This window comes from Geotrypetes seraphini, chromosome 1, assembly GCF_902459505.1.
Source record: "Geotrypetes seraphini chromosome 1, aGeoSer1.1, whole genome shotgun sequence".
NCBI classification, from domain to species: domain Eukaryota; kingdom Metazoa; phylum Chordata; class Amphibia; order Gymnophiona; family Dermophiidae; genus Geotrypetes; species Geotrypetes seraphini.
Window position 1 is genome coordinate 290577019 of NC_047084.1, and position 14486 is coordinate 290591504.

At 43.7% G+C, this 14486-nt stretch overlaps 1 protein-coding gene across 7 annotated transcripts in view; it reads left to right on the forward strand.

Annotated features, from left to right (window-relative positions):
• Positions 1-14486, forward strand: part of DYSF (dysferlin) — a 539803-nt gene that overhangs the window by 371972 nt on the left and 153345 nt on the right. For all 7 annotated transcript variants that reach the window (XR_004540213.1, XM_033953409.1, XM_033953435.1 and 4 more), the window contains 2 exons: positions 9861-10022; positions 13582-13747. Coding sequence is in view for 6 of the 7 variants with exons in the window: in XM_033953409.1 (XP_033809300.1) it covers positions 9861-10022; positions 13582-13747 (328 nt within the window). In the remaining variant the exon portion in view is untranslated. The remainder of the gene's footprint in view (positions 1-9860; positions 10023-13581; positions 13748-14486) is intronic.

Consider the following 14486-nt stretch of genomic DNA (forward strand, 5'->3'; position numbering starts at 1 on the left):
GCTGGCCACGTGGTTGCTTCTATTCCAGGATATTCAGTACTGGGTTGTACCTGGCTAATGGCAATATCTAGTTCTTTGAAGGCCACCAGAGGTTATCCAAGTACCATCACTATTCAGCGTCAATATCCATTAGCTATCTATGCAAATTATGACAGCTTTTTCTACAGCTCCATTTATCCAGATAGCTATCTGGCCACTGGTGATGCCCATATAACTTCTGGCTCTGCCTCTAGACTGCCTCAGCATTACACAGAGTAAAGGTGGTCTGACCAGATATTCAATGGCAGTATCAAGTTAAATGTTGCTGAATAACTGGCCAGGAGCCAGTCAGCAGGAGTTAATGGGTAAGACCCACCCACTCCTACTCGATCAACTACCACTGAATATTAACCCCAATATATATTCTTTTTGCTTTTAAAGAACATACAAATGTTTTCCACATCTTGAAGAGCAATCAAATCTGTAATCTATTCCAGTAACTTTGAATGCTTATGCCTGTTATTTGTTAATAGACATGACATATGCTAGGCAGATGTGGAATTGTAGTTTTTGTATTTGAAAAAGCATATCTATAGGTATCACTTTTCATCTTGGTATTTCTGTTTTCCCTTTTGCACAATCCATCAATATCATTGTGTCAATTATGTCTCACTTGGAAATGGAGCTCTTTACGTAGAAGATTGGGGATATTAATTTTAAAACTAAAGTCATCCAATTACAGTTATGAGAACAATATTTTATTAGGAATTATGATGTTTTCAATCTGTATTATTGGCAACATTTCTTTACATCGTATGCTATTATTAATTAATCCAATTTTTGAAATACTGATTCTAGTGCAAAAAGCATACGAGTCTTGACTAGTGGGTTATTGACCTCTAATCGTGAGTTGTGTGGAAGGCATTATCTACCTTTTTCAGCTCCGCCTCCTCTATCCCTGCTCTATGTCCTGTGCTCTTCAGTTTCTCCTTATACATGTGAGTTGTAGGAGTCTTTCTGATCTGTTTCAGTGTGTTATTTTTGAGAATTGATGGCAGCTTGTGGGATTCCACCTATTGGCAATGGTTTTCTTTAATTGTATTTTTGCTTAATGGCAGAGGAGACTTGGTTTGGTCAGGGAGTTCCCCCATGCCCCTCCTATTTTTTTATCCTCTTGTAGTGGTTGTCAACTGCTTTGGTACAAACTGAGGAGAACAGGACACAGAGTAGGGATAAAGGAAGTGGAGCCAAAAAAGGTAGATGACACCTTCTACACAACTCACGATTAGAGATGAATAATCCACTGGTCAAGACTCATATGCCTTTCTACTAGAAAGATTGAGAAAAGAACCTTATCTTCCTTTTTAGTGCAAAAGGCATTTATATGATAAAATCAAAGAAAGAACTGAGAAAATGCTAGTGGGCAACAGATGATCTATTATTTCTAACATAGATTTGTAAAAAGAGTGTGTGGTAAAGGTTTATTTATAGTCATGGATATGTCATTGGGATGTATAGGGGAGTGCAATGTAGTGAGTGTGGGTGGATTTGAGTGTATGGGGAAGTATCTGAAAAACCTGGAGCACACGGTGCTGACCGAGCAGTTAATCAGTTCCCATTGGAGTAGTGGATTAAGTGATAAAAACACCTGGATAGTTCAAACTTAAATCACTTTATTTCTTCAGGGATTCAATGTTTCAAAAAGACCAAAATAGCAACTACTGGAATTCTTCTTTTCAGGCATCAAACATTACATTACATTAGTGATTTCTATTCTGCCATACCTTGCGGTTCAAGGCAGATTACATAAGAATTGTCATGATATTAAGAAATAGGAATAGTTTGAACATTTTTTAATTTGCTAAGGAGTATATAGTATTGCAGGTGAAGCTTGGGACAGATCTGGTTGTGTTATGTTGGTTTTATATATTTTTTGAAGAGTAGGGTTTTTGTTTCATTTTAAAGATTTTGTTGTCTGTCCAGTTTCGCTGCTCTGGTGGTCATTAGGTTGTCATCCACTTCTCTTCGTTTGACATTTTTGGTTGGCGGGTGTGTGAATAGTGTGTGGGTTCTCCTGTGTCTGGTTGAAGTGGATTGAATTAGTCGATTGTTCCAGTAGGTTGGGCTGTCTCCATTTATAGCTTTAAATAGTAGGCAGTGGAATTTGAAGTGTACTCTGGCTTGTATTGGGAGCTAGTGTGAGTCGTGGTATGCCTCTGTGATGTGGTCGTATTTTTTCAGCGAATAGATGAGCCTTAGGGCTGTATTTTGTATTGTTTGTAGTTGTTTTACTGTGGTTGCTGGGCAGGGGAGATATAGTATGTTGCAGTAGTCTATTAGGCCTAGGATTAGAGATTATACCAAGAGTTGGAATTGTTTTCTGTTGAAGAATTTTTGAACTTGTCTTAGGTTTCTCATAATTGCGAATGATGTTTTTATTATTTTGTTGTTTTGTGGTTGCATGGTACAGACTCTGCCAATCAGCACTCCAAGGAGTTTTAGCGTGGGTTGTATGGAGTATGAGATCGAGTTTATTACTAGGTTTGTTAAGGTTGGGGTTTTGCTGTTTTCTAGGAGGATGAAGTTTGTTTTGTCAGGGTTAAGTTTTAGTTTGTGTTCTGTCATCCATGTTGCTACTGTTTCAAGTGTTCTGTGTATTGGGCCTATCATGGAGGGCGCTGGTTGGTCGAAGGGGTGGAGAATGGTGATGTCATCTGCATAACTGTAGGAGGTTAGGCCTTGTTTGTCTAGGCAGGAGCTGAGGGAAGTAATGTATAGGTTGACGAATTTGCTTTTCTTAATAGGCTTTTGTTGCCTCACAGTGTTCAACTCACACTTCATAAGGTTCAAAAGAAAACATGGCTTCAAAAATGCATTTCAATATGGCCTCCCCTAGGCTGCGTCCCCTGGTCCACTCAAAAGCTTCCTACACCAGGGTATTTTTGCAACTCAGCACTATATTCCACTGGTTCAAAAATCATTTCACACAATTTCAGTTCAAAAATTATCACTGGCAGTGTCAGACTGGATTTTGCCTCTGAGCTCTTCTGACTGTAGAGCTCGGGGCAGAAGGGACCTCTTCCCACAGCGACCGTTGGTTGTGGTCCCTTCCCAAAAGGACCTACAATCCAGTCAAAAGGAGACAAAAAGAAAAATATTCAAAAACAACTGCCAGGGCTATGTAGCACTCTTACCACAACCTGAAAATAAAGTCATAAGGTAGTTGCAAAAACTTTACATTAAACCTTGCATAGTTCAATTCAAATTTCCTTTTGTACAGTTCACTGAAGCAGCCAGCCCCTATCTCAGCAGCACTTGAGCCAGTAGTTCTAGCCACCAGGCTTGCTTACTGGTTCACAAGCAAGGACTAGAAAAGGTTCAAAGAAGAGCGACCAAGATGGTAAAGGGGATGGAACTCCTCTCGTATGAGGAAAGATTAAAACGGTTAGGGCTCTTCAGCTTGGAAAAGAGACGGCTGAGGGGAGATATGATTGAAGTCTACAAAATCCAGAGTGGAGTAGAACGGGTACAAGTGGATCGATTTTTCACTCCGTCAAAAATTACAAAGACTAGGGGAAACTCGATGAAGTTACAGGGAAATACTTTTAAAACCAATAGGAGGAAATTTTTTTTCACTCAGAGAATAGTTAAGCTCTGGAACAGGTTGCCAGAGGTTGTGGTAAGAGTGGATAGCGTAGCTGGTTTTAAGAAAGATTTGGACAAATTCCAGGAGGAAAAGTCCATAGTCTATTATTGAGAAAGACATGGGGGAAGCCACTGCTTGCCCTATATTGGTAGCATGGAATATTGCTACACCTTGGGTTTTGGCTAGGTACTAGTGACCTGGATTGGCCACCGTGAGAACGGGCTACTGGGCTTGAAGAACCATTGGTTTGACCCAGTAAGGCTATTCTTATGTTCTTAATTGAAACATTACTTTTTCACTTTACATTTTCCTGCAAGATATGCCCTAAAAATTTTAATGTGTTTTTATTCAGTTCATAATTCATTTTCACAAGGTAGTGTTGTGGTGCGGTGGGAAATATTTACAACAGTTTACATCAACTTCATTCAAGACACAACACACTAACCCCCCCCACCTTTTACTAAACTCCAATAGCATTTTTTTAGTGCAGGGAGCCACGCTGAATGCTCTGTGCTGCTCCCGACACTCATAGAGTTCCTCCGCGGCTCTCTGCCCTAATGACTGATATTGCGGTTTAGTAAAAAGGAGGAGGGGTTAATCTCATAAGAACTGGCCGAGTTCTATGTAAGATACGACAAAAAAACATTTTGGTGTGGGTTTTTTTTTTCCCAGTTGATAGTATATATTTATACATTTGTGGATGGATGCAGTGTATAATTATGAGCATGGCAGTATTCAGATTTGGGTTTATGCTTGTGTTGTTGTATATAGGAATATGTGGGTGTAGAGATTAAATGGATTGGATAGCAAACATATGTTGGAGTGTATGTATGGGTCCTTTATAAGGTATATGTGCCAGGTGACTGTGAGTACATGAAGAGTTGGGGAGGGTGTGTCAGTGTACATGCAAGGTAGCATGTGTGGCTTTGTTAGTATATGGAGTTCTAATATTTGTATTATGTAGGCATGCGTTTGTTCATGGGTTCAGATAGGGCAGAGAGGGACTGATTTTGGATTCAACCAATTTACCACTCCCTTTTATGAAGCCGCATTAGACTTTTTTATTGCTGGTTGAGGCGGTAAAAACTCCGACGCTCATAGAATTCCTATGAGTGTCTCAGGTTTTACCGCCTTGGCCAGTGATAAAAGCCTAATGCAGCTTCTTAAAATGGGGGGGAGGAGTCAACGGCACAGTCATTTTCTTCGGCACGCGCCTTTGCACTCAGTTGTCTGCGCGCGCCTTTGTCCCGGAACGCTTTTGACCTGACACCGACTACAACTATCCCGGAATAGACTGGAGTCTTGGATACTCAAAATGCGCTAGGGAAACCGGATTCCTGGAGGCTATACAGGACTGCTTCATGGAGCAGCTTGTCAGAGAACCGACGAGAGGGAATGCCACTCTGGACCTAATCCTCAATGGGCTAAGAGGACCTGCAAAGGAAGTGGAAGTAGTGGGACCGTTAGGAAACAGCGATCACAATATGAACCAGTTCAAAGTCGAAGTAGGAATATCGACGGGGAAGAGAACCACAGCGACAAATTTTAACTTCAAGAAAGGAAACTACCAAGCGATGAGAGTAATGGTAGGAAAGAAACTTAGAAACAGCTCAAAGAAATCACAGACTGTGGAGCAAGCCTAGTCTTTATTTAAGGACACGGTGAGCGAAGTGCAGAATTTGTATATCCCCAGATTTAGAAAAGGATGCAAAAAGAACAGACCAAAAGACCCGGCGTGGATAACTAAAGAAGTAAAGAAAGTGATAGGGGATAAGAAAAAATCTTTCCGGATCTGGAAAAAGGACAAAACCGGGGAGAACTGGAAAGAGCACAGGAAGCATCAAAAAGAATGTCACTGAGTGGTTAGAAGAGCAAAAAGAGAATACGAAGAGAGGCTAGCCAGGGAAGCACAAAATTTCAAACCGTTCTTCAGATATGTTAAAGGGAAGCAGCCAGCAAGGGAGGAGGTGGGGCCGCTGGATGACTGAGATAGGAAAGGAGTGGTGAAGGAAGAAAAAGAAGTGGCGGATAGACTAAACATGTTCTTTTCATCAGTATTTACAAGAGAGGACACATCCAACATGCCGGAACCTGAAAAAATCTTCAAAGGAGATCAAGCAGAAAAATTAACATCCATAGAGGTAAGCCTTGAAGACGTGCATAAGCAGTTAGATAGATTAAAAAATGACAAATCTCCGGGCCTGGACGGAATCCACCCTAGGGTTTTGAAGGAACTAAAGGAGGAAATAGCGGAACTACTACAGCAGGTTTGTAACCTATCCCTGAAAACAGGTGTGATCCTGGAGGATTGGAAAATAGCTAATGTTACGCCAATCTTTAAAAAAGGATCGAGAGGTGACCCAGGGAACTACAGACCGGTAAGTCTGACTTCGGTCCTGGGGAAGATGGCCGAAGCGCTGATAAAAGACAGCATCGATGAGCATCTAGAAAGGAATAAACTGATGAAAACAAGCCAACATGGCTTCTGCAAGGGAAGATCGTGCCTAACGAACTTACTGCCCTTCTTCGAAGGATTTAACAAACAAATGGACGAAGGGGCCCCCCCTAGATCTCGTAAACTTGGATTTCCAAAAAGCTTTCGACAAGATACCCCATGAACGCCTACTACGGAAACTGAACAACCATGGGGTGGAAGGAGAGGTGCATAGATGCAGGGCCGCTATCAGAAATTTCTGGGCCCCTTACTGAACAATCCTATTGGGCTCACCACGCACCCCTTCCCCCCCTCGACCCCCCATTCTTCCATGGGCTGAATACACACATACTTTTCTCTGTCGCCGCACTCTTTGACCAAAAGATTTGTAAGCCTGCAACCACGTCAAGGTAGACTCTTTCAGCAGCTCCCCTCCCTCCCCCTTACCTTTGTGACCAAGTCAAAATGATCTACCAACAATAAAATTTTAAAAACACAAAGCACACTGTACGCAGAGAAAATGTTAATTATCATTTATATTCCCCGGGTTTTCAAAGAGGTCAAGGCAGATGACTTTATGCAATGTCACCTCAGTAACAACTATACAAAAATAGACAAATATTCCCCCTCCCTTTTTAGCGCAGGGACGCTGCTCTTGAAGCTCATAGGCTCCCTGAGCTAAAAAACGCTATTGCGGTTTAGTAAAAGGGGGCCATAGTGCAAAATATAGACAGCATATATAAATTCTCAAAATGGACACATTTTGATTACTAAATTGAAAATAAAATCATTTTCCTACCTTTGGTAATTTCATCAGTCTCTGGTTGCACTTTATTCTTCTGACTGTGCATCCAATATTTCTTCCCTTCTTTCAGCCTCCTGTATGCTTCCTCTCCTCCAGATCTCATTCCCTCTCCAAACTTTTTCTTTGTTTCACCCTGCCCCCTTCTTTCTTTTTCTCTCTCTCCATACCCCCTTTCATTCTGTATGTCTGTCTTTCTCTCGCTCTCCGTGCCCCATTTTTCTTTGTTTCACCCAGCCCCCTTTTTTTTTTTCTGGCTCCCTGTCCCCCCTTTCTTTCTTTCTCCTTGCCCTCTCCTATGCCACCACCATTGGGAAAATGCTGCCACCGCCACTGGGGAATAGGCTGCCACTGCCGCTATCGGGAACATGCTGGCGCCGAGTTCACCCTGCTTCTCTTCCCCGCGGGGCCGAGTAACTCTCGCCACTCGACGTCAATTCTAACGTCGGAGAGGACGTTCTGGGCCAGCCAGGCAGCGATTGGCTGGCCCAGAACGTCCTCTCCGACGTCAGAATTGACGCGGGTGGTCAGAGTTGGTCGGCCCCACAGGGAAAAGCAGGGAGAACTTGGCACCGGCCTGTTCCCAATGGCGGCGGTGGCACTCAAGTGGCTAAAGAGACGCAGTTTGCCAGCCTAGGGAGAACACTGGAGGGTGGCCAGCTGTGCACCCCCTTGGGGCTTAAATCCGGGGCAGACCACCCCCACCCCCACCTTGGTATGCCACTGTCTGTATCTCACTCCCTCCCTATGACCAAAAATTCTCCTTTCTTCTATTCCATGTGTACAAAACCATCTCTTTCCCTCCCTTCCTCTCTCCCAAGTCCTTGCCTTCTGTGTACAAAAACACATTCCCTCCCCCACCTCAGCATCTCTTTCCCTCCCTTCCTCTCTCCCAAGTCTATGCCTTCTGTGTCCAAAAACCCATTCCATCCCCCACTTCAGCATCTCTTTCCCTCCCTTCCTCTCTCCCAAGTTCATGCCTTGTGTCCAAAACGCACTCCCTCCCCCTTATGTGTTCCCCGTTTGCCTCCCAGCCCATCTTAACAACTTTCTCAGCAAAATGTAGCTCGAGCCACGTAGGCTTGTCTTCTATTTCTTGCCTGTCCTGCCGTGCACACATAGCCGACCAGAAGTCTTCCCCGACTTCAGCGCTGACGTCGGAGGGCGGGCTTTGCTTAAGCCCTCCCTCCAACGTCAGCGCTGACATCGGGGAAGACTTCCGATCGGCTGTGTGAGCGGCAGGGCAGTCGGAGTAGAAGACGAGCCTCGCGGCTTGAGTTATATTTAACCCCACGGGTCCCCCATCGTCCCCGTTCAGCTCTCTCTCCTGTGCACCCCCTTGGGGCATGCACCCGGGGCGCACCGCCCCCCCTAGGTACGCTACTGGCCCGGGCCCCCTGTCAGCTCCGGGCCCCTGAATGCAGGACTGGTAGTACTGCCCTGATGGTGGCCCTGCATAGATGGATCAAAAACTGGTTTGTGGGGAGGAAACAAAGGGTGGGAGTGAAGGGCCACTACTCGGACAGGAGGAGTGTCATGAGTGGTGTTCCGCAGGGGTCGGTACTCGGACTGCTGCTGTTCAATGTATTTATTAATGACCTAGAACCCGGGACAAAGTGCGAAATTATAAAATTTGCAGATGATACCAAGCTTTTTAGTGGGGTTGGGACTAAGGAGGACTGTGAGGATTTACAAAAGGACCTGAACAAACTGGGAGAGTGGGTGAATAAATGGCAGATGAACTTTAATGTAGAAAAATGTAAGGTCTTGCATGTGGGAACAGAAACCCAATAAACAGCTATAAGATGGGAGGGCTGGCAATGGTTGAAAGTAGCCTAGAAAAGGACTTGGGGGTACTGATGGACAAATCAATGAAGCCGTTGGCACAGTGCGCAGTGGCCGCTAAGAAGGCGAACAGAAGGTTAGGTATTATCAAGAAGGGTATCACAACCAGAACGAAGGACGTTATCCTACCGTTGTATCGGGCGATAGTGCGCCTGCATCTGGAGTATTGTGTCCAGTATTAGTCACCATACCTTAAGAAGGATATGGCGATACTCGAGAGAGTTCAGAGGAGAGCGACGCGACTGATGAAAGGTATGGAAAACCTTTTGTATGCTGAAAGATTAGAGAAACTGGGGCTCTTTTCCCTGGAGAAGCGGAGGCTTAGTGGGGACATGATAGAGACTTACAAGATCATGAAGGGCATAGAGAAAGTGGAGAGGGACAGATTCTTTGAACTTTCAAAAGCTACAAGAAAGAGAGGGCATTTGGAAAAACTAAGAGGGGATAGATTCAGAACCAATGCTAGGAAGTTCTTCTTCACCCAAAGGGTGGTGGACACCTGGAATGTGCTTCCAGAAGGTGTGATAGGACAGAGCACGCTTTTGGGTTTCAAGAAGGGATTGGATGCTTTCCTGAAGGAAAAGGGAATTGAAGGGTATAGATAGAGAAATATTATACAGGTCTTGGACCTGATGGGCCGCCGCGTGAGTGGACTGCTGGGCGCGATGGACCCCTGGTCTGACCCAGCAGAGGCACTACTTATGTTCATTCAAAACTTTGTGCTTCTATATCTTACTGTTTCAGAGATCTTGTGGGACCTACAAACAAACTTTAAAAAATATGTATAAATATTATATGCTGTCCATCACACAAGATTACAGGGGACGGCAAAGACAAACTAATAGTCTACCAGGAAACCATTAGGCAAGTTGGTGGCCCCCAACTTGGTACTTGTATATAAGGGACTTACCTTTACCTTTATTGAACCAGAACTGCTACAATTATTTGCTTTCAAAACTAGAATTTAATCCAGGGGTTGCATTGGCTTTTGTTAGTACTCACCAGCATGTTGGTCAAAGCAATAAATGAATGAAAAACTGCCATGACAAAGGTACATCTCATGATGGGATCAGTGGATGCATATTTATGTGCTTACAGATGAAAAAATGTTTTAGTTGCAATTTCATAATTATTACTGCATATCTGAATGGCAGGTCTTGGCCTGGGGAGTGAGGAATTTGAAGAGCTACCAACTTGCCAGTGTGACTTCTCCCAGCCTTCTTGTGGAGTGTGGAGATCAGATGGTTTCATCGTGTGTCATCAAAAATGTTAAAAAAAATCCCAACTTTGATGTCTGTGTGCTCTTCATGGAAGTGGTAAGGCTCAGACCTATACAATAAAATTGTCGTGCTTTATTATTATGCATTTCTCATTTATATTCCAAGGTCTCCTTTTACTAAGGTGCGCTAGGGCTTTAACGCACGGAATAGCGCACGCTACATTGCCGCGTGCACTAGACCTTAATGCCAGCGTTGAGCTGGTGTTAGTTCTAGAAGCGTTGTGCATGGTATAGCGTGCGGTAATTTCCTGCGTGTGCTAAAAATGCTAGCACACCTTAGTAAGAGGTGCCCCAAGTTTCAAGTTGATTAAAATTTGATATCCCACCCTATCAATATTCAAGGTGATTTTACAAAGTTTAAAAACACAGAGAAAACACAAAAAAGGGGAAGACAACAAAACCTACAACAGATAAACATGAAACAATTACTAAAAACAATGACTGACTTGTACGAGAGGAGAAGGGGAAGAACTATAAAATTTGGATAGGAAAGAACAAAAATGGGAAAAACGAAAGGCAGAGAAGACAGAGAGACTGGCCAGAAGGCAAGTCTAGCATAAACGTAAAACATGCTTAAAAGCAGTGGCGTACCAAAGGGGGGGGAGGTCTGCCCCGGGTGCACGCCTTGGAGGGGTGCACAGCCGGCTGTTCTCACTGCCTCTAACGCTGGCCCTGCAGCTCCGGACTTCCCCACACCTGCTCCCCCCGATTGCTATTATTTTAAATGTTATGGCAGCCGTGGCGCTGTATCCATCGGAGGAGACTTCTAACCTCGGCCTGCCCCGGAACTCTTCCTGCAGCCACTGCCCGCCTAGGCGGGAACAGGAAGTTGCTGTTGCAGGAAGAGTTCCGGGGCAGGCCGAGGTTAGAAGTCTCCTCCGATGGATACAGCGCTGCGGCTGCCATAACATTTAAAATAATAGCGATTGGGGGGGAGCAGGTGTGGGAAAGTCCGGAGCTGCAGGGCCGGCATTAGAGGGACTAAGAGCTGATGGTGCCGCAGGGTCCCGCGTGGGGGGGAGGGAGAAATAAAGAAGAGTAACCGAAGCATTGGCAATTTGGGGGGAGCATGTGTGGGGAAGTCTAGAGCTGCAGGGGAGAGTGTTGCTGTACCCAGCGGGAGGGAGAAGGAAGATGAGGGAGGGAATGAAAAGAGATGTCAGGGCTTGGAGGGAAGGAGGAAGGTATGCCAGACTAAGGGAAAAGGAAGGGGGAGATCTCAGAGCATGGAGGGGGAGGGAAAGATGAAAGGAAAGGAGAGAAATGCCAGAGAATCAGGGAAGGGCAGATACCAGACTGTGGGGTGCGATGGAAAGAAAGGAGAAGAGAGAGATGCCAGAGCATAGGGGATCAGTTGGTGACAGAGAGAAAAAAATGGAGAGGTGGCAGAGCTGAAATCAATCATGTACAAAGGAGAGAAGGGGCACAGGATAGATAGTTATGAAAGGAGCATAGAAAGAAGGAATATGTTGTATGGAAGAGAGAGAAGGCAGACATTGGATGGAAAGGGCAGAGAGAGCAGTGACTGGAAGGGGCGAGACAGAAGGTGAACAGTAGATGGAAGGGGTAGAGAGAGGGATAGACACTGAATGGAAGTGTGGGGGAGAGGAGGGACAGCCACTGAATGGAAGTGTGAGGGAGAGGGGGAGCAGACGCTGGAAGGAAGTGGGGAGGAGAAAGAAAAAAGGGCACATGCTGGATTGAGGGACGAAGATAGAGTTAGATACTGGAAGGGGTGAGGGAAAGAGGTGGCAAGCCTTAGGTAGACAGTAAAAAAGGACATTGATGAGAGGGTAGTATGAACGTAATCTAGACAGATGCAGAAAATAAATTGAAAAGGAAAATGATGGAAAAAATGGAAAGGGATTGCAGAGGAGAGCTGTGGGAGAGGGAAGGAGAGGAGAGAGATGCCAGACCAATGGGGGTGAAAGGAGAGATGGAAGGGGGAGGCAAACAGTTTCTGGAAGGGGCATAGAAGGAGAGAAGATGCCATATAGGGGAAGAGAGACGGCAGAGAGTGGATGGAAGGAAGAGAGTTACAAGAAGATGAGGAAAGCAGAAACCACAGAAGACAAAGTTAGAAAAAAAATTTCTATTTATTTATTACTTTAGGAGACATGTGTCACTGTTTCTGTGGTGTTGCATTGTATGCAGAGTCCAGCTTCTTACTGGTTCAATTTAACCTTTGTCTATGTATTTCTATTTTATCCCCCCTTTTACAAAACTGTGGAGCATTTTTTAGCGCCAGCCATGGTGGTAGCAGCTCTGATGCTCAGAATTCTATGAGCGTCAGAGCTGTTACCACTGTGGCTAAAATCCACACTACAGTTTTGTAAAAGAGAAAACTGGTTTAGCGATGATCATTAGACAATTGCTGGCTTTAGTGCATCTGGCCCCCAGATGGTCATCCTGTTCAGCCTCCTGTCAGCTGTGGGTGTGGTGGAACTGATCTGACACTGAAGTTCATAATGGAGGTTTCAGTTGACAATGTGGGGAGGTGGAGCTTGATCAGTGAAGTCATGAGAACAGCTTGAGGTGCAGCATAAGTCTGTGAGCCATAATCAGAAGAATGTTAAATTGAAATACAAGGATGAGAAATAGAGAAATAGAGAATGAAGTCCAGTGGACATTGAGGGGAAATCTTTGACTGAGGGGGTAAATTTGGTAGAAAATCCCCTCATCCCCATTGTGTTCTATGTATTTCTAGTCATTTTACCTTTGAAGAGATATAGGCTTCCATCTGGAATCCATTTGGATTTCTTTAGCTTTCTTTCATAAGTTTTTACCTTGTTAGGTGTATAAACCCTTAAAAATTATTAGAAAGTATAGGTTCAGGTGTTTTTGATGAATATACAAACTCAGAAAATGGAGATTCCATCAAGCTAGACTGAGCAGCCATTATAATTTCAGTAATTGTTAGTACAAGACAAGATGATACTGTAGTTCATAAGAAATTGGAGAAGTTAAAAGACTTCACAAGATATTTAAATCTGCAATTGATTGCATTTACTCAAAGTAAAAAATTTTCTGAAATATAAAGTTGAAAATTTAAAAGTTCCAGAGAGTGCTATATCTCCTTATTTAAATCTATTTTCTACCTAAAGGGAGAAAAATTGGAGCTCAGTATGGAGAACCACAAAAACAAAGGAATGAGAATCTATCTTTCAATAGTTAGATGTGACTACCTTATTGAAGAGGTTTGAGGGAAGATACATATAAAGAGTACCATATTTTTGGTGGCCTTTGTCTTTGCTCAAAACCATGAATTTATTATGCATCTGTATTTTCTTTATCATGGGAAGTTGTTCATGGAGGGGATATTTGGCTTTCTCCTAAGAATATAAGAATTGCCGCTGCTGGGTCAGACCAGTGGTCCATCGTGCCCAGCAGTCCGCTCACGCGGTGGCCCTCTGGTCAAAGACCAACACCCTTAGACTAGCCCTACCTGTGTACGTTCTGGTTCAACAGGAACTTGTCTAACTTTGTCTTGAATCCCTGGAGGGTGTTTTCCCCTATGACAGACAATAGGAAGCAGTTTCTGTGGATGCTTCAGAAAGTGTTCTTCACTAGAGAAAATTTTCCTTTTCTTTTGTTAGCGTTTACCTACAGAAAACCTCTACACACCACCCATCATTGTGAAAGTCATTGATAACAGGCAGTTTGGGAGGAAGCCAGTGGTAGGCCAGTGCACCATCAGGTCTTTGGAAGAGTTCTACTGTGATCCCTATGGAGATGAGACAGACTCTATTGATGCTCACTCAGGTGGGACTTTTATATTTTCTGTAAAGTACTATATTTTCAGTGAGAAGAAAAGAGTGCCAATTTTTATTATTGTTGTTTTTTTGGTTATCCACTACTTATACCTTGGAGATAAAGAGCATGAAATCTTGCTACTTTGGGGGATCTTGCCAGGCACTTGTGACTTAGATTGGCCTCTCTGGGAAACAGGATATTGAGCTTGATGGATCTATGAAATGACCCAGTATAGCAATTTTTATGTTCTCATATATAAATATAGTAGTCCAATTTTAAATATTTTGAAAATGCATTTGTATATTAATGAAGTTGATATAACACAGGTTGACATATGATATTTAGTTAGCATCCTCTAAAAATAGGTGTAATGTAGTTGCCTTTTTAAACTTATCACATAAATATCCTGTATACTTAGGGCTCCTTTTACTAAGCCACGCTAGCGGGATTAACGCACGCAACTGTTCATCAAGCGCTAACCCCCGCACTAGCCAAAAACTACCATCTGCTCTAGAGGAGGCGGTAGCGGCTAGCGCTATTACACGCGTTAAACCGCTAGCGCGGCTTAGTAAAAGGAGCCCCTTAGTTGGTTAGTTAGGTAGAAAGGAGCATGTTTATTAACTGTGTTAAGCTGACAGCAATGTAGTGTTTAAAAAATGCTGACTGCCATCAGCTGAAATTTGAATCTCAATACTTGACCTACAATTCAGAATACATGCGTTTTTTTGCAAAACGTCTAAACTTGGAT